This window comes from Colletotrichum gloeosporioides, assembly GCF_011800055.1.
Source record: "Colletotrichum gloeosporioides strain Lc1 chromosome Unknown consensus_32, whole genome shotgun sequence".
NCBI classification, from domain to species: Eukaryota; Fungi; Ascomycota; class Sordariomycetes; order Glomerellales; family Glomerellaceae; genus Colletotrichum; species Colletotrichum gloeosporioides.
Genome location: NW_025544677.1, coordinates 63,201 through 84,723, shown reverse-complemented (window position 1 = coordinate 84,723; position 21,523 = coordinate 63,201). Strand labels below are relative to the sequence as shown.

General features: G+C 36.6%; 4 protein-coding genes across 4 annotated transcripts; 3 read left to right on the top strand and 1 right to left on the bottom strand.

Annotated features, from left to right (window-relative positions):
- Positions 1-162: 162 nt before the first annotated feature.
- GCG54_00007056 (Copper amine oxidase 1) lies at positions 163-2,257 on the bottom strand (the record flags this gene model as incomplete). The annotated part of the gene is made up of 2 exons (XM_045407045.1): positions 163-1,914; positions 1,970-2,257. The coding sequence occupies 2 exons, from the start codon at positions 2,255-2,257 to the stop codon at positions 163-165; spliced, it is 2,040 nt and encodes a 679-aa protein (XP_045265966.1).
- Positions 2,258-3,823: 1,566 nt separating this feature from the next.
- Positions 3,824-4,867, top strand: GCG54_00007055 (tRNase Z TRZ1; the record flags this gene model as incomplete). Its single annotated transcript, XM_045407044.1, has 2 exons — positions 3,824-4,057; positions 4,118-4,867. The coding sequence occupies 2 exons, from the start codon at positions 3,824-3,826 to the stop codon at positions 4,865-4,867; spliced, it is 984 nt and encodes a 327-aa protein (XP_045265965.1).
- Positions 4,868-6,771: 1,904 nt separating this feature from the next.
- GCG54_00007054 (uncharacterized protein) lies at positions 6,772-7,027 on the top strand (the record flags this gene model as incomplete). Its single annotated transcript, XM_045407043.1, has 2 exons — positions 6,772-6,910; positions 6,969-7,027. 2 exons carry the CDS (start codon positions 6,772-6,774, stop codon positions 7,025-7,027), a joined length of 198 nt encoding a protein of 65 aa, XP_045265964.1.
- Positions 7,028-7,066: 39 nt separating this feature from the next.
- GCG54_00007053 (uncharacterized protein) lies at positions 7,067-17,979 on the top strand (the record flags this gene model as incomplete). Its single annotated transcript, XM_045407042.1, has 3 exons — positions 7,067-7,340; positions 8,451-9,249; positions 17,967-17,979. The coding sequence occupies 3 exons, from the start codon at positions 7,067-7,069 to the stop codon at positions 17,977-17,979; spliced, it is 1,086 nt and encodes a 361-aa protein (XP_045265963.1).
- Positions 17,980-21,523: the final 3,544 nt, after the last annotated feature.

Sequence of the window (21,523 nt, the reverse complement as noted above, 5' to 3'; positions counted from 1 at the left end):
TGACGTTCATCTCATCTGAGCCTTTCGATGACTTGGATCTCGTCGGATCACAGAACGCCTTACAAAGAATGAGTTGAATTATTCAGACGATAATATATTCATTCAAAATAGACAACAAGTCTCAACTAATTACGTGAACTAATATTCTCCATCACTCACCCCTCACAACTTGCTCTTCCCAGCACAACACGACCCCGCCTCCCCCTCAAACGCAAGCTTGCTCACCTGGTCCGTCGCATCCACCACCCCCTCCCGTCCCTTCGCAACCTGGCTCGGCGTGCTGCAATAACTCGGCGGCACGTCCATCACGGGGTTATTCGCGAAGAAGTTGCGCGGCCGCAGCAGCAGCGTGATTGGCTCGACGGGCATGATGGGAAAGTCCTCGGGCGCGGGGATGTGCGTCACGCCGAAGGTGTGCCAGAACACCACGTCCTCCTGCTCCACGCTCTCGCTGCCGTCGCCGACCCACTCCGGGATGCCGCGCGACGGCTCGCCCGAGGTCTGCGGCACGTGGCGGCCTGCCGGCCAGAGCTCGTCGTCGCGGTACTTGGTCACCATCACCGCGTGCCGCGCGAAGCCCGCGCGCTTCCAGACCAGGGAGCCCTCTTTCGGCAGCAGCCCGGGCACTTCGCGCGAGACGAGCTTGTAGGAGGCGGGCTTGCCGGAGTACGGGTGGAGTTTGTCCGTGTTGGCGATCTCCCAGGTGCGCGAGGTGGCGCCGTTGTAGTCTGTGAGGGATTCGCCTGTCGTGGCGAGCTTGGTGCGCCGCGCGGAGAAGGCGTTGCCGTAGAAGTTCTCGGGGGAGCCGACCGGCGCGTCGGAGGGGACGGCGTCGACCATGAAGACGGTGTTGCGCGGGCCGTCGACGTTGGGGTCGATGCGCAGGCAGAAGAGGTGCTGGTGGTTGTGCGCGTTGACGCCGGGGTAGACCTGCGTGCCCCAGCCCTTGGTGTCTTCACCTGGGTTCATGGCGTACGTGTTGAGGATGCCGGTGAGCTTGATCTCGGGCTGGATGGTGCCGTCCTGGTGGAAGATCCACTGGACGGCGTACTCGTAGTTTGCGGCGGTGAAGATCTGCTGGATGATGAGCTTGCGGCCGCGGGTGACGATGACGGAGTCGTCGCGGAAGTCGGTGTGCTTGAAGAGGATGCCCGAGTCCTCCTCGTGGATGCAGATGGCGTTCTTGATGGTGCGGACGGCGCCGTTGCGGGTGGGGAACTCGGCGTCGAGGTAGTGGATGGCGCCCTTGCAGTCGCAGCCGAGGGCGAGGGAGTTTGTCATGTAGCCGGCGCCGTACTCGCCGAGGTCGAAGGCGTGCTTGCGCTGGTGGGGGTGCTCCGGGTTGCCGTAGGGGACGACCATCTCGGCGAGGGAGAGGCGGTAGAAGATGGGGCGGACGGTGCCCTTGTCGTTGTAGGTGATGTTGCTGAGGACGATGCCCTCGCGGTAGTTGAAGCCGATGTGGAAGTTCCAGTTCTGCCAGGATATCTCGCGGCCGGCCATGGTGAAGGAGACGCCCTGCGGCTGGGTGATGTTGATGGGCTTAAGGTCGGTGCGGTAGCCGCCCTGCTTCTGGACGGCGGCGGGGGTGTAGTCGATGGGGGCGGCCTTGCTGAGGGGCCGGCGGACGTTGGGGACGTCGATGGCGACGATGGCCTGCTTGTCGGCGTCGTAGATGGGGCAGAAGTCGAGGGGGTACTGGTACTGGCAGGTGTCCGGGTCGGGGCGGTAGTACATGAGGGCCTGCTGGAGGCGGACGGTGTTGCCGTGGCGCTCGTCGTAGCCGATGGTCCAGGGGTCGCAGTAGACCTTGTGCATCTCGTGGCGGGGGACGCCGGAGAGGACGCACTGCTCGATGACGCGCTCGTCGGTGCGGCAGATGTGTTCGACGATCTGGAGCTCTTCCATTGTGATCTGGGGCGGGTGTGTTAGTCGCGGTGCGGGTGAGATGGTAGGGAGTGATACTCACGATTGGTTGGACGCCCTCCATGAGCTCCCACTTTGTGATTGCGCCCGAGGCGATGTCGACGAGGCCGTCGTAGACCTTGCCGCCCTTTGCGATCACGACAACGTCTGCGATGCGGGCTGGGCGCGGGGCCGTGCCGGGCGCGGCGAGGAAGGCGGTCATCTCGGCCTTGCGGGGCTCGTGGAGGGAGACGACGTTGAAGAAGACCTCGCCATGCGCCGCGGTGACGGCGGCGATGGCCTTCTCGATCTCCGCGGCGGAGAGCGGGTCGAGAGGGTGCGGAGGAGCCATGGTTGGGGTTTTGGTGTTTGCGTGTGTCAATTGGGAGGCAGACGTGGGAGGGGGAGGGGAATTGACACGAGAGAGTGAAGAACCATGAGAATCCAAAAGTGACTGAAGGATTGGAGAGAGCTCTAGTTAAAGCTTATATCTGGGGAGCTACACCAGCAACGAGACTGAGGCCCCCTCACCGGGGAGCCGGGGTGATGGCGGCTTCGTCCCGCCACGGACAGCCGGATCTGGCAATTCCAACATCTGATACTCTCGGGACGTGGACGGGAGGCTCGTCATGCCAATCCAATGACCAAAAGGCGTTGTAAGCCGAAGGGAATCGATAAGGTCATTGGGGAGAGGCAGGGTGGAGATTCCTGGTGTCTGATAAGAGCTCTCCGCAGAGCGAACTTGGGGAGTCCCAGCTGGAGGGCCAGGTCTCATTCGACTCTCCAGATAGGGATCGTCTCATACACGCCGTGCATTAGCTATTGCCTGGCCAATTGGCCCGTCTCCCTGGGCAAAGAGGAAACCAGGGACCTTCACGCTAGCCCAAGCGACCACGCGGGGAGTACAGACTGAGGAAAAACGTCGAATTGGTTGATTGGCAAAGAAGGTGGGCGGTGGGGGAAAGACGAGACGAGAGGCTCGATGGGGAAGGGCGACACGATAAGCTCCCGGGTATCTTTATCTTATCGCACTCTTGGTGTGCTGCTTTGAGGTAAACGGTAAGTGCAGGGCGCATCCACCGCCGGGACCGGAGCGCGCGGTCTGCAGGCGGGCCTTCGGCATCATGGGTGGGGTTCATGCTCGGGACAAGGATCGGGACCGGTCTCGCTGGTAAAAGGTGTCGGGTAAAATTAACTAATTGGGTTTGGCGCCTCTCAGTTGCGAGCTGGTAGTCGAAGCAGTTACCTAACGCTGGGTGTCTGATAGGAGATGGAAACACCTATTTGCCTTTTAGCAGCTGCAGAACACGGCAGATAGCCAAAAATGGACGGAAATGAGGTTCTGAAATGACTGTGCATGAGACTTTCGTGGTGTTGAGTAATGGCCTCGACACATCTTGGGCATTCTCGTCTCTTGGAGAATGCCAGCCAATGATTGGTCGTGCTTTTCAATGAGGGGAATGTCTTAACGCCGAAGACTGTCGGCGTTAAGACATACAGCGATGACATCAGCAAAAATTCTGCCTCTGTTCGGTGACTGTCTATCTACGCGCCTAAACATCATCAGCCACACCATCCGACCTCCAAAGTGACCGCCATTGGATCCCTGCCATCAGTCTTGATAAGCGCCAACTTCTGTTTGCGAGGCCAACCTGTTGGCCCAATATCGCGACCTGCTGTGGCTGATTGCTAGCTTGACTCACTCAAGAGATGAAGAGTCACTGAGGCCGCCATTTGAAATCACAACATAAACTGAGAGACCTCGGCCACCTTGATCAATATAGCTTCAAAAAACAACTGCTTCAGAACTATCAGTAGTTGTCTGGGTTAGACTGGCACTCAGAAACAACCATATCCTGATTGACCCTACCCCAAAACCCCAACTGGAGACTGCGAGAGACCTTCACCCACATTCACCATGACAAAATCAGCTCTCTCATTCGCGACGCCCTTACCGCAGTCTTCCCGCTCCGAGGTCCTCGAGTGGCACTTCCCCAAGCCATGCCAGTATACTTTGATTGGCAAGTCGCGGGCAGCATGGCACACAAGCTTCGTCATCCCACAACTCAACCTCCTCCTGGACGCAGGCCTCGTCGTCAACGACCTAAGACCAAAACACATCGTCCTCACCCACACACATAGCGACCACTGCGTTCGTCTCACCTAGACTCACTCCTCATTCTGGTCCTCCTTTTGCTAACTTTCACGCCAGCTCCTTGCACCGGCCTTCACCAAGCGCGAGGACCCACCAGACATCATCCTCCCCGCCGAGTGCAGGAAACTCTTCGACGACTACGTCCTCGCCAAAACGCTCCTCAACCGCGGGGGCACCTACACCGGCGATGACGCCGAGTCCCTCGGCCTGAAAGTCGACGGGCAGGGCATCGACGCCGACGGCAGGACAGAAGGCGAGCGCGCCTTCCTCGGCACGCACAACACCATCCCCGTCAAGCCGGGGGACACCCTACCCCTGCGCAAGGTCAAGAACATGACCGTCTCCGTCTTCAAGTGCGACCACAACGTGCCGAGCGTCGGCTACCTCTTCTCCACGACGAACCACAAGCTGAAGCCCGAGTACACCTCCCTGCCGGGCCCCGAGATCAAGAAGCTGCGGCAGTCTGGCGTGGAGATCACGGCGCCCGTGACGACGCCGGTGTTTGCGTTTCTGGGCGACGGGACGGCGACGACGCTGGCTGCGGAGCCGGAGTGGCTGAAGCAGGAGGTTGCGGTCGTGATTACGGAGTGCAGTTTTCTGTATGATAAGCATGACGGGCAGGCGGAGAAGACGAAGCATACCAAGTGGAAGGATTTGGAGAAGGTGGTGAGGAAGTGGCCGAAGACGACGTTTATACTGATCCATTTCAGTATGAGGTATAGTAATAAGGATATTGTGGAATTCTTCAATGCGTTGGAGGATCCGCCGACGAACATTGTGGTTTGGGCAGATGGAGAGCCGGAGTAGATTCAAAGACTTTCCTACCTGAGTACCTAGAACCGTCATAAACAAAATGGTATCACTGACCGAGATGCTTTTACTCCTTTCCCCCCTACGTGCTTTGAAGCCTGAGTGAGTTCGAAACTTCCTCAACAAGCAAACATTGATATCATCAGAATTTTCTGCCTGTGCTGGAAATACAACAATGCTGCTTGGTTACATGTTGTTCTTCACGTTGGCCAGTGCCTCTCAGTAACCCCTCCCCGTCATTCCCTAGGCGCCCAAAACAGCATTGCCCAAGGAAATATTCGTAGAAAGTGTTGTAAGGCTCCTAATAGCGCGCATAGGGGTTTCCTATGCTAGATCATTGGCTGGTAGCCGAGTCTGGGCAAGCTAGCACCCATGCAGGTGAGACGAAGAAGGCAGCGAATCAGGTCCAGCCAACGCAACAGCGGCGTGCGCATTTGCGTCGAGATAATCTTCCAGCTGACGCCAGCGGCATTTTTCAAATTCTTTTTCCCAAACCGAAATGACGAGGCCAGTCAGGAACAACTCATCTTCTGCTTTATCGTAACCAAATACTATGGAAACTAGTCTGTGCTAGACTCCACTTCATTATGCCACCAGCTCGTTCAACATCCCGGCCGGAAGACGCCGCAAGATTGGCCCTCAAGGAACCGCAACAACGAAAGACTGAAGCTGTTCAGCCGCACATCTTCATTCCACTGAACATTCCTGACTGTATCGGAAGCCAAAGGCCTGCAGTTGCCAGCAGGATCCCCGATGGCGTCACCAACCTCGGCATTGGAGGCCAGTGGGTGTATCCAGCGAAGTACGTCTATGATGCAATGCAATCAACAGACTCTGGCATGCAGATGGCCACGTAGAGGAATTGGATATACCCGGCTTTCCGAGGTGTATCGGTAGGATGCACAGCTGTCCCTTTGAAATTACACAAGAACCCATAAGACTAACAAGAGCTAGTGGACCCAGCCATAGGCAGGCCACACTACCCGGTTGATATTGGCATGCATATGAGATTTGGTATGGATGCCAATTCGAAATTCCATTCCCATCTACCTCCACGGGACTCAAACATGTTGACTGAGCTCGATAGTCTTGCAAAGGCAGCCCGTTCAGATGCGCAAACAGAAAGCGTGGTTCAAACAAAATTCATGGAAGCTGGAAGTACCGCCACTATTGCGGGAAACAACCTGTCCATCCCAGGACATTTCTCAAAACGCGAAAAGGCGGATTCATGCCGCAGAACTACAGGGACGCCAACCTCTCATTCGAGTTCAGGGTCAGCCATGACACAACTGTCAGGCACAACGGACTCAGCCATCGCGGCAAATATGATGTCCACCGTTGGTGCTCAAGATGTCTACGACAAATTGCTAGACTTTTTCAGTCGCTTCATTGAGTTCAAACTTCACATCACAGAATCTCAGCAGCGTGGGGGCCCCCTTTCAAAAAGGAACTCTCGCGCACAGCAAAATTTGACCGTCATTAAAGGAGGATCACAACGTCAGGCTGCGAAAGACAAGAGGAAGCGAGTCTCCCAGGCAGACGATAGTTTTGATGATTCTGGCGAAGCCCCGGACGATGAAGAACTCGACGGCAAACGAAGAAAGACCGAGAAGCTGAAGATTGCGTGTCCGTATATGAAGCGGTATCCTACGGAATTTTGTTCATGGAGAACATGTGTGGGCCCTGGGTTTGACGGTATGAATCGAATGAAGTATGTATTTCCTAGCATATTGTGGTCTGTAAGCGTTGCTAACCTCGCTTTCACCAGGGAGCACCTTAAGCGGAGACATTTCAAAGAGAACGGGTGCCACCGCTGTGGGTTGTACCTCGAGTCCAACCAGGCGCTCCAAGACCACCTGAGATCCCTTGACATCTGTCCTGTCAAAGTAATTCTGCCGTAAATGGGTTTCATGACTCAGATTCAATCGGAAGAGATCAGCAAGAAGCGCCAGGCTCATACAGTACCGCTTCTACAGCGCTGGAAGGAAATCTATCTTATTCTTTTTCCCGATGCCGATGAGGATACAATACCCGGCCCCTGTGAGTACACAACCCCCCAGCACTGCTAAAAATGCTGACAATGATGTAAAATCTCCAGACTTCGAGGCTACCGAGATTTCCGATGGTCTGTCGAACATCTTCGATCCGCAGGAATAGGAGAGCTTCTTGAAGCGGCACCTGCCGGCACGCATTCTCATGAACCTGAATCGCGAATTCCAGATCATCTCTGATCTCGCGAAAGCGAAGCTTGCAGAAATGTTGCAAGAGGAGTCGTTGGAGGTCCTCAAGGCCTACGTCCTTCAGAAAGGCGGCAGCTCATCCCAGACACTGCAGACAGACTGTTCAGGATCAGAGCTACTGGATCCAGCGGCAATTGACAACAGTCTCTTTGACAATATTGAAGCAATAGGAGATCAGGGGCAAGATGCGTTCGACTTTTCATTCTTGGAGGCATATTGCCAGCAAGCGGGTAAGGAAGGGTCTGAGCAAACAGACTCCGCATACGGACCATCAGTCATGTAGCATTTGCGGATGTTGCCATCCGAAAGCTAAGGTGCAATTTCAGTGGGCGAGTAAATACGTTAGTCTGTTCAGAAGAAAGCGTCAGAATCAAAATAACGAGAAAGAAAAGGAGATCCAGTAGGTGATCACCTTTTCGCCTCTTATGGGCTCCCAAAAAGGACCAAGACTACCACCAATGTAACCGAGGTCTGTGGATCGCACGAGAAATAAAGTTGTGAAAATGTGCCATTCGTAGGCTGTCAATTTTGGTGAATGACATGTAATGGATGCACGGTGGTGTGCTGGGCAGTGAATGGGCACGGGTTGGCGACAGAGAGCTAGCACCCTGCATTGATATTGCTTGACAGCCAATGATATGTGCGTGGCAAACACAAGCGTTACTTGCGCATTTGCGTCAAGTGGTTACAGCGCAGGTATGATTCATCCTGCAGAGCCCAATATGAAGCAATGAGTGCTTTATATATCCCACATTGTCCTGCAAATTGACCGTGTATTCAAAATTCAGTCCTAGAGGTCATTTCTGACCCACAAATGCAAGACGAGCCCGATGACTGCGACTTGCTGTAGGCAAGTAGCAACAGGAACCACATCAGACCCAAAAGGCTTCCGTCAACTTCAGCACAGATGTGGCCAGGTATCCGTATACAAAAGCTCCTGCCACATACGCATGCAAGAATGACGGTAAAGGGTGCAACGCAAAGCATCCTTCCTGAATCGGACTTAGGCGTCATTCCACGAATCGTCCCCAGTATTGAAGGTTCAAATCATACTTTGCCAACCATAAAGGCTCCTGATGCAAGGCCTTCTGTGAGAGAAGTACTTGAAAAGGTCTCCCAACATGAGCTGAGCATCAGAAAAGCTCATAGAACAATTGGGCGTCTGTGGAAAAGTTCACATATGCAGATTCTCGACATTGATGATCTAGAGTCTTTTGCCGGAACTTCGAGGTTTAAAGATCAGGGTATTCAAACTGAACCCAGGAGATCACTTCATTCTTTGCGGGACCCTATTGCGGAAACACACTGGTCTATTAATTCGAAAGCTACCGACGATTCAGGGTACCTGTCTAGGAATGGACCGACTGACTCTCGGAATGAGGACCCGAGCTCAGATTCCGAGCGAGACATTGACCAAGGATTCGGGCAACGCCATCTGCCTGCGGCCATCGCCAACACCAAAAATACTTGCGCTGGCACTCATCGACTCCAAGCCTCAGGACATAGAAGCGGTATCAACGTAAAGAAGCTGTCACCCTCGAGGCCTGATGATGAAGATGAATCACGGTCATCGCGTTCCTCAGCTCAGAGCTTTTCAAATAGTAGTAAGGAACAGGACATCGATTCAACTCCCTGCACGCACCCGACTGCGGGAACCGAATCCCCTTCCGATGAATCAACACCCGCGTCGTCTGACAACTCCGAGGCCACCCTAACGAAGGCGATACTTGCGAGTTGCGCAACCGAACAAATCGCCAGCGACGTGACTAGGAACTTCATGGAAATCGTGCGATCAAAATTCGGTCCTCGACAACGGGGACCTACCTCGTCTCAGGAACAAAGACAGTCCTCTGCGCATGCTTCTCGGCCTTCTCAGGACATCCGTAGAGAGGCTCCTCAGAGGGGACGCCAGCGTCTCAGTAATGACCGCAAGAGATCTCGGCATTCAAAGGGCGAGGACGAGGATTCTGATAGAGCCCCGAATGACAAGACCCCTGGATCAAAGCGCCGGAAGATTGCAGAAGCCGACAAACCGAAAATAGCCTGTCCATTCATGAAGCACTCTCCCACCGAGTTTTCGGACGTCTCAAAATGGAGGACGTGTATCGGCCCGGGATTTGACGGGATGAACAGAATGAAGTATGTTCGTTGGATTCGATGTTTTGATCGCACATCACTAATTCATGCGGATGTCAGAGAGCATCTCAAACGCAGACATTTCAAGGATTACACTTGCCAAAGGTGTGGTGTGCAATTCAGCTCCGACGATACTGGAACGGGGTTTGGTGGGCCTACTGGATTTTTCGGCGTTTTTAGCATTTAGAGGTCAGATTACTAGCCCCCTTTAAAAGGTGAGAAGTTAGCTCAGATATTATTATTAATCCTCATAGATTAGAGGTAGAATTTACTTATTTTTTAGTAGATTTTTAAGCTTTTAATCTTATTCTTTTTATTTTAGATTAGTAAAGTAAATAATAAATCCTTTCCTTTTTTTTTTAAGATTATAAGCTTTAAAACTATAAAGTTATATAGCTATAGTAGTTCTATATACTTTTAGGTATATATATACTACTATATTATATAGTTTTTAACTACTAAGCTTATAACTATTTTAATAGTACTTAGAGGTAAATTCTTTCTTCTTTTAGATATTTATAAGAAGTACTAAAAAAAAGCTTACTCTTATACTAAGTAAATAAATTAATATAATATATATAATAACTATAACTATTATTACTAACTATATAATATTAAGAAATATAATATATTAATAAGAATTAAATAGTTATTTATAGACCTAATTTATAATAAGTAGAGAAGTATAATAGCTAAGTATAACTCTACTAATAGGAATATAGAGATATAAAAAAACCCTAAAAAAGACCCTAAAAGTATTATAGTCTATATAGTAAGGAATATTAAATTTTTATTTATTTTTACCCTTATTACTCTTTAATATTATAAGCTATTAAGGCTAAACTAGATCTACTTAATAAGCTTTCTAAACTAATAAGAATATAAAGTTTTATAATATTTAGATAAAATAGCCCCTAAGAACTAATAAATTTATTATAAAAGAATAGAATAAATCTACTATAAAGCTATTAGTAGTCTATATAACCCCTAATAGATTAACTAATAGAAGCCTAGAAAAAGGAATATAAAGTTAACTATAGAGACCTAAGATAGTATAGCTAATTAGGCCTAAAACTAATAAGAGTAAAGGTATAACGCCTATTTACCTAGTTATACTCTTTTCTCTTATCTCTTTTTCCTTTATTATATTTTCAGAAAAAGTAATAATAATACTTAAGATTAAAAAGACTAATACTTTTAATTACTTAAAAATAATAACCTATATATTTACTATCTTAATTATTAATAACTACTATAGCTAAGATATAGTTTAAAATAATTAAAGAAATATTATATAAAGATATCCTAACTCCTTATAACCTCACTACTAGAGGTAAGTCTACTAATATATTTAATATCTAAACTAAAGTATTTAGGAATATCTAAGATTAAATTAAAATAACTTTAGCTTCTAAAAATAACTTATTTAATAACCCCTTTAGTTTATAAGCCTAAACTATTAATATTAACTTTACTAAGGTTAACTATACTACTAATAGTACTTACCTCTATACTAAAACTAATAGAGGTAAGGAATAAGTTTCTAATATTAATCCCTATTATATTTTAAGTAATAATACCTATAGAGTCTAATAGTAGCTTATAGCTCTTATTAGTAATACTTATCTTATTTCTATAAACTAGTTAATAAGAATTATTAAGTAACTAATAGAGTTATACTTTTAATATCCTATACTAATTATAATAAATCCCTTCCTAAATAAGAATACCCCTATATTTATAAGTAATAATATTATAGATTTTATTAAAACTTATAATTCCTAGTCCTATAAAGCCTATTAGATTAATAAAGATAAGCTAATAAAGGTCTACCTCTATAGTCTTAAGGACTTAAGGTAAGGTATTAAATTATTAATTAAAAACCTTAATAATTAGGAAGCTACTAAAGCTACCCTTATTAACTAGTATAATATTATAAATAAAAGCTTCTATTAAGATCCTAATAAAAAGCTTTAAGTAATTAAGGATAAGCCCCCCCTCTCTAAAATAGATATTATTAATATTATAGCCCTCTTTAATTATATTAAAAGCTTATACTATAAAGCTATTATAAAGGAACTCCTAAAGTATTAAAACTAAAATCTTATTCACCTTATTTATAAGTACTTACTAAAAGGAGCTATTAAAGCTACTATAAAAGCTCTCTCTTATAATATTATAGACCTACTCTAAAAGCCTTAGTTAAGTATTAAGTATATAATTATTAAATAGGTAGCTAAAAAGACCTCTTATATATATATTAGTAGAAGGAAAGTTATAAAGATAACTACTCCTCTCTTAATTACTAATCTTATTAAACCTATTAACTAGCCTATATAAGTTACCTATATTTAGTAGTAATATAATAACTTAAAAGCAGTAGACTCTAATAAAGTTACTACCTTTTAAGAGTAGATATACTAAATATCTCTTAATAGTAAAGATATTAAGGAATAGATAAGGGCACTTATAGCTAATATCTAAAAGCTAAGCGTAAATATTAACTAGTAACTTAAACTAATATAAAATAGTTATATTATAGATATAAACTAAATATTTATAGCATAAAGAAGTTATAGATAGTAAAGAGAGGCTAACTAATTTATAAGCTTAACTACTATAAACTAAATATAGTATAATATACCTAAGATTAAAAGTTATTACTCCTATAGAATAAATAGATACTATATAGCTAAATATAATATTATAGATAAGTTAAGGAACGCTAAAGTAATATACTACTTAAGGGGATAGTATATTAGCTCTTATACTAATTATAATATTATTTAAGATAGTATTATTAATAAAAAATAGAAGAACTTAATACCTAACTTAATAACTATTTAGGCTTATATCCTCTAAAGTAAAGTATACCTCTAGCTAGAAGTAGTAGTAAAATAATTCTATAATAAATACTACCTAGAGTAAGTATTTAGCTTAGAATTATCTATCTATTATTAGGAGGCTATAGTTATAATAAATAAAGCTTAGAGAGAATAAAAAGAGGCTAAATGATAAGTATTAATAACTGCTATTAATTATATTAATATTAAGTATATATATAGCTATATAGTTAATATTAACTATATAAGAGATAAAAAGCTAATAGAGGTTAATATTATTACTAAAATAAAAAATAATAACTTCTAATATACCTTATATAGTAACTCCTTAGTAAGAAAGGTTTACTTTATAGATTAGATCTTAACTTAATAAGGTGCTATATTTATAGGAGATACCTAAGTTAAAGAAGTAGTTAAAAACGAAATAATTATATAGGTCCTTTTATAACTTTAGCTATAAAGACCTACTTACTATAAAAGGACTAAGGAACTATATTAAATAACCCTCTTCTTAAACTTAGAAGAAACTTACTCTTAAGTTATAGCCCTTTATAGTAAAAAGCAGATAGGTAATATCACTCTACTAGAACAGTTTCTCTTAAATAACTAATTAGAATATAAATAGCTTAAGTTCTAATATATAATAGTATATATAGAGTAATATTAAGACTAAGTATATAGTAGTAATATAGTTATTACTAACCTAGCTTTAGCTAATACTTATATATAAGTTAAAGGCTAAAAAATAAGTATTAGAGAACTTATAAGGAAATAAGATAAGAAATATAAAGCTAACCTATAATAGCTTAAAAATAGTAATCTTAAGTCTATAAAAAGTAGTACTAATATACTAATAGAAGAGCTATAACCTATTAGGGGAAGCTACTATATTAATATAAATATAGTAGATATATTAACGCTATAAAGCTTTAGACTAACTAATATTAAGGTTTTAGCTATAGAAGACTTCTAGTAACCTTAACCTAAAGTTACACCCTACTCTAATAGAAGGTATATAGTTACTACGTATAACTTTATTATACCTCACTTTTAAATAGCTATTTAAATTAGACACTACCTAGCTAAGGAATAGTTAGAAATTATTAATACTAGCTCTATAGTAAATATTATATCTAAAGACTATATTAACCTCAATAGACTTTAAAATAGAGTTATACTAACCTTAGTTATAATTAGAAGTTTTATAGATATTATATTAAAACTATAGTTTATAAGTACTATTATAGAGGATATATATATTAGTAACTACTATATACCTAATATAGGTTTCTTTATTAGCCTATCTAATAAGACCTTAAAAAGCTTAATCCTTAATAGCTTTTTTATCTATTATACTAAAATAGAGCTTAGCTATATAGATAGATAGATTAATAGCAATTTTTACTACTATACTACTTAATACCTATTAAAGTATACCTTTAGTTTCTTTACTAACTAGTCTATAACCCTCCTTCTCTACGTTATCCTTAACCTAAATATATTTAATAAGATTTAGAGCTCTTATTATATTCCTAAAGAGGAGGGAAACTAAAAGCTACTACTACTATACTTAGTATAATAACTAGCTTATTAGAATTAGGAATAAATAAAGCTTTAAATCCTACTATAGAAGAGGATTATAAGACTAATAGCTAAGAAGATATTTAGATACTTAATATTAAGTAGTTATCTTTAGATATAGTAGTATAAGCTAAACTTAAAGATAAAGATAAAATTAAGAGTACCTTTAACTATAAAAGTAAGTTTTTTTAATAAATTCTTAAGATATTAATCTAATAAGCTATTACCCTTAAAGTTACTTCTATAACTACTAAACTTACTAAACTTAAGAACTATAACTTAAATTATACCTATAAGAACTAGAGGATATTAGTAAACTATTATAGATCTAAAGTAAGTCTAAAAAGGAAAAAGGTCTTATTATAAGTAGAAGAGGTATATAAAACTAGCCTTAATATACTAGCTATAACTAAGAGGATCCTAAATATAGTAAAAGCGCTAAATAATACTATATTCTTTAATAAGCTAGAGAAGTCCTATAAATAGCTTTTAAGTTAATAGGGTAGTAACTTAGTAAATATTTTATTTCCTTAAAATAATATTACTATATAGTTTAGAACTATAGAATATATTATACTCTACTATAAAGCCCTTTTATATAAAGATTTTACTATAATAAATACTATTAAGGCCTCTCAGATAGTTTAAAAAGCTTAATATATTACTTACTATCTTAGTTCTATAGATAGATCTAAGTAGGATAAATACTAAGAAAAGGTTCTATATAAAGTAGCTCTTATTAAGTTTAAGTTTAGCTTTAAGCTTCTAAAATAGCTCTTACTAACTAAGATTTATAAATTAGTAGCTATTTCTAAATTTAATAATAAGTAGGGTATTAGACTTACCTAAGAGAAAGTTTAAGTTTTCTATTACTCTTAATAGGGTAAAAATTTTTTAAGTAAAGCTATTATAAAGGTAAGAATAATACTCCTCTATAAAACTTTAGATAGAGGTTAGAACCCTCCTAATATAGTTAAAGTTAATACTATATATAAGACTAAGGATAGGAAGATCTACTTTATTAATAATATACTATTAAATAGTACTATCTTAGAAAGAGACCTTAAGTAGAAACTTAAAATATAAGTTAAGGTTTAAGAAAAGTTTAAGATATATACTAAAGACCTCTTTATAGACTTAATTATACCTAAGTTCTCTAATATTCTAATAAGAGAGCGCCTTATTTAAGAATAATTAAATAAGCTACTTAGTACTATACTATACTTAACTAACTAAGAGAAAGCTTTGCTTATATAAGTCTAAAAGAATAGAGAGATAGCTATAGTGTGGGAATTCCCCTATTATAGATCTATCTACTTATTAATAGCCTTACTATAGTTTATTTAAACTATTCTATATAAAGTATAGTAAGCTTAAAGTATACTAATCCTAAAGGTACTTAAAGTTAAAGTTATTTAGATATTTAAAAACTACTTATAGAAGGGTATTCTAGAGGAAAGTTATATATTATATTAGAACCCCTTCTTCTTTATAAGAAAGAAGGATAGGAAAATACACTTAATTAATTTAGCTACCTAAATTAATAGAGTTATACTTTAAGATATAGCTTTACCTCTAGTAGGAGATAAGTTTTTAGAAGACTTCACTATATACTAGCTTCTATCTCTACTTAACTTCTTCTTAGGATATAACTAAATCCTACTAAATATAAAAAGCTAAAACCTTATAATATTTACTATACTAATTAGATTACTATATATATATACTTTACTATAAAGCGCTACTAACTTTATTACTTAGTTTATAAAAGTAATAATAAAGATCTTATATAACTTAATCCCTTACTATTATAAAGCCTTCTTTAATAATATTACTATTAAAAGCCTTATAATATAGTATAATAATAAAGAAATACCTAGTTACTTAGGAATATAGAAATTTATCTTTAAGTATATCTAAAATATTAATAAAGTATTATTTAACCTTAAGTTAGTAGAGTACTTAGTCTTAATAGATAAGTCCTAATAAGCTTAAACTACTATAGCTATTATTAGATATATATATAATACTAATAGTTAATGCCTAGAATAGTTAAAAATTATTAAGATAACTAAATAGGAGGCTTATAAAAGACTTATAGAACTATATACCTTCCTCAGAATTACTTTATTCTACTAAATATAAGTAATTCACTTTTTAACTATTACTAAACCCCTCATAAAGCTTCTAAGGAAGGATATTAAGTTTATATAAGGTCCTAACTAATAGAAGGCTATAAATAAACTGAAATATAAGCTTATATTATCTCTAATTCTTATTAAACTTAACTATAAGCTTAATAGAGGTGTTATCTATCTAGTAGTTAATATTAATAGTATAAAATAAAGAGTAATACTTAGTTAATTCATTAATAGGAAGAGATATATTTTATAGTATAAAAATAGCTTATAGGTAGGGGTAGAGCTTAACTATAATATAAGAAAAAAGGAACTTTAGGGCCTTCTAAAAGTATTAAAATAAGTATATAACTATCTCTTTAGCTACTATTTTATTATTAAGATAGATATAAAGACGCTTATAGCTTAAATTAATAGTATAGCTTCTAATCTCCTTAGTGCTCTTATTATTTAATAGATTATATAGATCTATATATTTAACTTTAAAATCTAATATATACTAAGTATATAAAACACTACTGCTAATAGCCTCTCTAGGAAGCTTAATAAGCCTTTAGATAAATAAAATAAAGAAGTAGAAGGAGAAATTAATAACTAAATTAACTAATAGATCTTCTTTATAGATATATAAATATATTCCTTCTTTAATAAGGCTTAAGACTATAGAAATACTTAAGCTACTATAGATATTATAGCTATAACTACTAGTAATAATAATAATAAATAGGATACCTTCCTCGTAATACTACTATTAATATTAAGTGATTTATAGACCTAGTTAATAAAGTCTTAATAGATTATATACTTCCTTAGTACTCTCTATTACTTACTAAGTATTCCTATAAACTAATATAAGTAATAGTAAGTAAAAGCTATTAACTATACCTTTTATAATAGGTTCTTATTCATACGCCTAAGTATTTATAAGCTAATACTATAACGTATTATTAATAGTACTACTAAGAGAAACTATCTTATTATATATACTTATATTAAGAGTAGCTATAGAGGATATAATACTATATTTAAAAAGCTTATAGATAACTACTTCTAGCTAAGCCTCTATAAGTCTATTATAGATATAATCTTAATATACCTAAACTATTAACTATATAAGGTATACTAAATTAATAATATATACTCCTTTATAATACCTACTAAACTCCTATTTATAAGGGTAACCTTAAATATTTAGAAAGTAGGTAGATATAATATAGTTAAAGCTAGAAACCTCTTAATAAAATAGGTTAAGGCGAGATAGATACTATAAGCTAATTTAAAGCTTATTACTAAATTTATCTAAGAAGATATTATCTATTACTATAGGTTATATAGAACGCTAGTTATAAATAGAGGACTAGAGAATAAAGGTTATATTATTACTTTTAATAAGAAATATACCTTTTACTAGTAAGTTATAGTAGTTTATAATCCTCATGCTAATAGAACTATTAAGAAAAGTTACTAGCTTATTACTTATACTTTATTAACCTAGCTTAAAAATACTAACTATAACTTTTAACCTTATCTTTATATTACGCTTTTTATAAACTAAATAACTATTTAGGCGTTAACTAGTTACTCCCCTTTCTACCTTCTTTATAAGTATAACCTAGTTATACTAATTAAGACTTTTATACCTATATAGAGAGTTCTTAACTAAGCTAATATCTCTATACTAAAATAAGAACTTACTATATAAATATAAGCCTTTAGCTAGTTAGATAAAAATAGAGAGGAGGCCTAAAAGATAATTATAAAGTAGTATAAATATATTATTATATAGTTTAATAAGTAGTATACTTATATACTCTAACTAAGCTACTTAAACGTTAGTAACTTAATACTATCCTTTAATATTATAAAATCTATTAATAAGTTATTAGATATTAAGTTAGATTATAAATAAAAAGGTCCCTTTTAAATCTACTCCTACGCTTTAAAGAACTCTTTATACTAGCTTATTATACTTACTAGAGAACCCCTATAAGGTTTAATATATATAAGAAACTACCTAAAGAAGTTTATCTAATCCCCTAAAGGTTTTTAGGAACCTAATAACCCTATTATCCTCTAAAATAACTTTATAAACTATATTAAGTATATATTCCTACCCTTAAAGTAGCTAGATATAAAGATACTAGATAATAATTCTAAGGATAGAGATTTAGAGTAACTACTTATATAATAAAGTATAATTTAAGTAATATAACCTTATACTAATAATTAATAACTATTCTACTCTCTTTTAATTATATTATTACTTAAAGATAGCTATTTACTAAGAGGATATCTAAGGAATATACTATAGCTATAGCTTTATAGCCTAACTAATACTACTAGATAATACTTTATAGACCTAAATTATATTAATATTATCTTAGTTTATACTATTTTATCTTATTTTTATTATATCTTATTATCTCTATACTTTTATTCTATTATACTATTTATATTATTTAGGATTTATAAAGATACTTCTACCTATAATACTACTTACCCTATTTACTTTATATAAATATTTTCTTATCTTATTTATATAGAAAGTACTTATTATATAATAAGTATAAGCTATTTATTACTATTCCTCCTTATTTTAATTACCTATATCGCTATTTTATACTTATCCTAAGAGAATACTTTATAGATTAGGCTAAAGTAATAAGATTTACCTCCCTTATAGTAAGATATCTATACCTTATTTACTTAAGTTATAGTATTTCACTTATACTCTTCTTTATATTCTATTATCTTTACCTTATTATTTTATTATAATACTTAGCTTAGAAGGAATTAATATAAATACCTCTATTAGTTAGTATATTACTACCCTACCTTTTTTTTTTTTTTCTCTTTTATACCTAAGATAGAGTTTTAGAAGATTATTATACTTACCTTTATTTAGTTTATTTCTACTATATTTATTTTTTATATACTTTTCTTTATAAAGAGCTTTATAGATCTAAACTATATATAAGTATTTATACTACTTATAAGGTCTTATTTATCTCTTACTTATAGCTTATTATTAGATAGCTTACTTCACTATATTTCTATACTATTAGTTATTAATTCTATAGCTATATTTACTCCTTATAGCTATTTATAATAAGCTAGGTCTATAAAATATATTTCCTAACTAACTTAGTAGTCTTACTAACCTTAATAGCTTTTTTCTCTTTAAAGCCTAAAAGCTTATATCTTATAATTAGCCTCATTTCTGCTTACCTTTCTATTCCTAACCTATATTACCTTACTACTTTTATAAGTTTTCCTTTCCCTATTAATCTTAATAAGCTTCTTAAGCTTAATTAGAACTTTATACGTTAAGAGCTATACTATTTTTACCCTACTACTCTCTAGTATTACTTATTACTTATTATAATATATTATTTATATTAATTAGCTTAAGTAGCTAATATTATATCTATAAAAAATACTTACTAGCTAACTATTTTAACCTTATTATCCTAAGAGACTATTTCCCTTTATATACTTTATCTACTCTAGTAGTCTTCCTTCTTTATCTACCTCTACTACTTCTAATAACTTAGATTAACTTAATAGATTGCTATTTTATACTATATCTATCCTTTTTATATCTACCTCCTTAAATATTTATTTCTACTATAAGATAGGCTATATAGCTAAAATAAATAAGGATAGAAAGGAACTAGCTTTATAGAAAGCTTCTATAAAAAGTATACTTTAATAACTATAAAGCTATTCTTTAAGCTAATACTAGTAATTTATTATTATTCCTCTAGTCTATAACATAATAGATAATTAGAGCTTTAGCTAGATAGAACTACTTAGAACTAAGAATAGTAAAATAAAACCTCTCCCCCCCCCCTAAAAAGTTAAATACCTTATCCTATATTACTCTAATAGGATTTACCCTATTTATTTACTCTATAAAGATCCTAAGGATAGAAAACCTATAAAAAGAGACTAAAGTAGCCTAATATATCCCTCAATAGATCCTCTTAGTAAGCTAAGAGACTATTTTATTAGTTTATTATTCTTCCCTACTTAGTTAAAGCTCTATTAATATACCCCTCCTTATTTTATACTTACTCCTAAAGCCTTATATTATAAAATAGAGTTATTACTTTATAGATTAGAATAAAATATAATAACTATTTTAATACTATCCTATACTACTTACTACCTATTCTACCCCTACTATTTATATAGACTAACTACTTATAAATAAAAATTATAGGAAAATAACCCCTTATGCCCTTAGTACTTTAGTAGAAGTAATAATATTCCTTTCTCTAGTTTAACTAAATTTACCTCTATTTAGATTATTTAGCTTAATCTATATTTAGATTTACCCCTATTTCTTTACTTTTATACTTTTTATTTAGATATATCTAAACTAAGTATAAACTTAATATCTAAATATAAATAAGAATAAGATAAATCTAACTAAGTATAAAAAAGCTTATTATTATAACTAATTACCTATTCTCTTTAAGCTAATAATCTCTTATAATCCCTCTTCTACTTAAGTTATAAGTATCTAAAGTTATAAGTTAAATAGAAGCCTTAAAACTATAAGCTACTTTTAGTACTATAAATAAAAATATAAAAATATATCTCTAGCTAAATACCTATAAGAATACTTATAAAATAATAGTATAGAATAGTAAGTAGAGAACTATCTAATAAAATAGCTAAGCTAAAATAACCTACTCTCTTATACTATAATATAAGATAGTTACTTTATAGATTAAAATAATAAAGTAGGATAATAAAATTAACTTAGTTATATAGCTATAGACCCTCTAGTTACTCTATATACCCCCCCTCTTTTATTCTACCTCTTAGTAATAAAGCCTTTTAAGAAGCCTTACTATAAATATAAGAAGGAAGTTCCTCTATCTTATTATAGTTAAAATTAAGAGGAAGCTTTACTATAAATAAATAGTTTATAAATATAAATAACTTAAGGGTAGCCTTATACTTATAAATCTACCTATCTACTATACTTATAATATCCTCTATAAAGTTTAGTACTTATATATAACTCTACTTTATAGTCTACTAGTTAATTTTTAACTTAGTAATCCTAATACTAATATACTTACTACTTTTCTAATACTTCTTCTCTTTTCTTATTCTATAGCTAAACTCCTTATAGATCTCTTTATTAGTATATAAGTACTCCTTTAAAATATCCTTATAGTAAATATAGTTTATATAAGGTTTATTAGGTATTAAAATATATTTAAAATATAGTTTATAAACCTAAGTACTAATTAAATTATCCCTAAGGGAGTAAGTATAAGCCTTATAGTAATTATAAGGGATAGTATTATAACCTCTAAAAACTTAAACGAAGAAGCTATAGGATACTACTAGATAATTAAGATTAAAGACCTTAGTTACCTAAAGCTTATAAGGAGTTATAAGGCTACTTATAATAAATACCTACCTATAGAAGAGGTTAAAAGAGGTATCTAAGTAGCTAACTATATATAATAAATACTTTATACTTATTAAGTTTTACTAGAATTATTTTATAACCTACTTTATAGATATAGAGAGTATAAATAAGCTAAAGTCTACTTTATAATATATATTATAAAGTTATAGAAATTTAAGTTTATACTAAATAAAGCTTATAAGTAACTATAAAAAAACCTATTAATTAAATAGTAAGAGATAATAAGGATATATAGTAAGAACTTATAATTAAACTTAAGT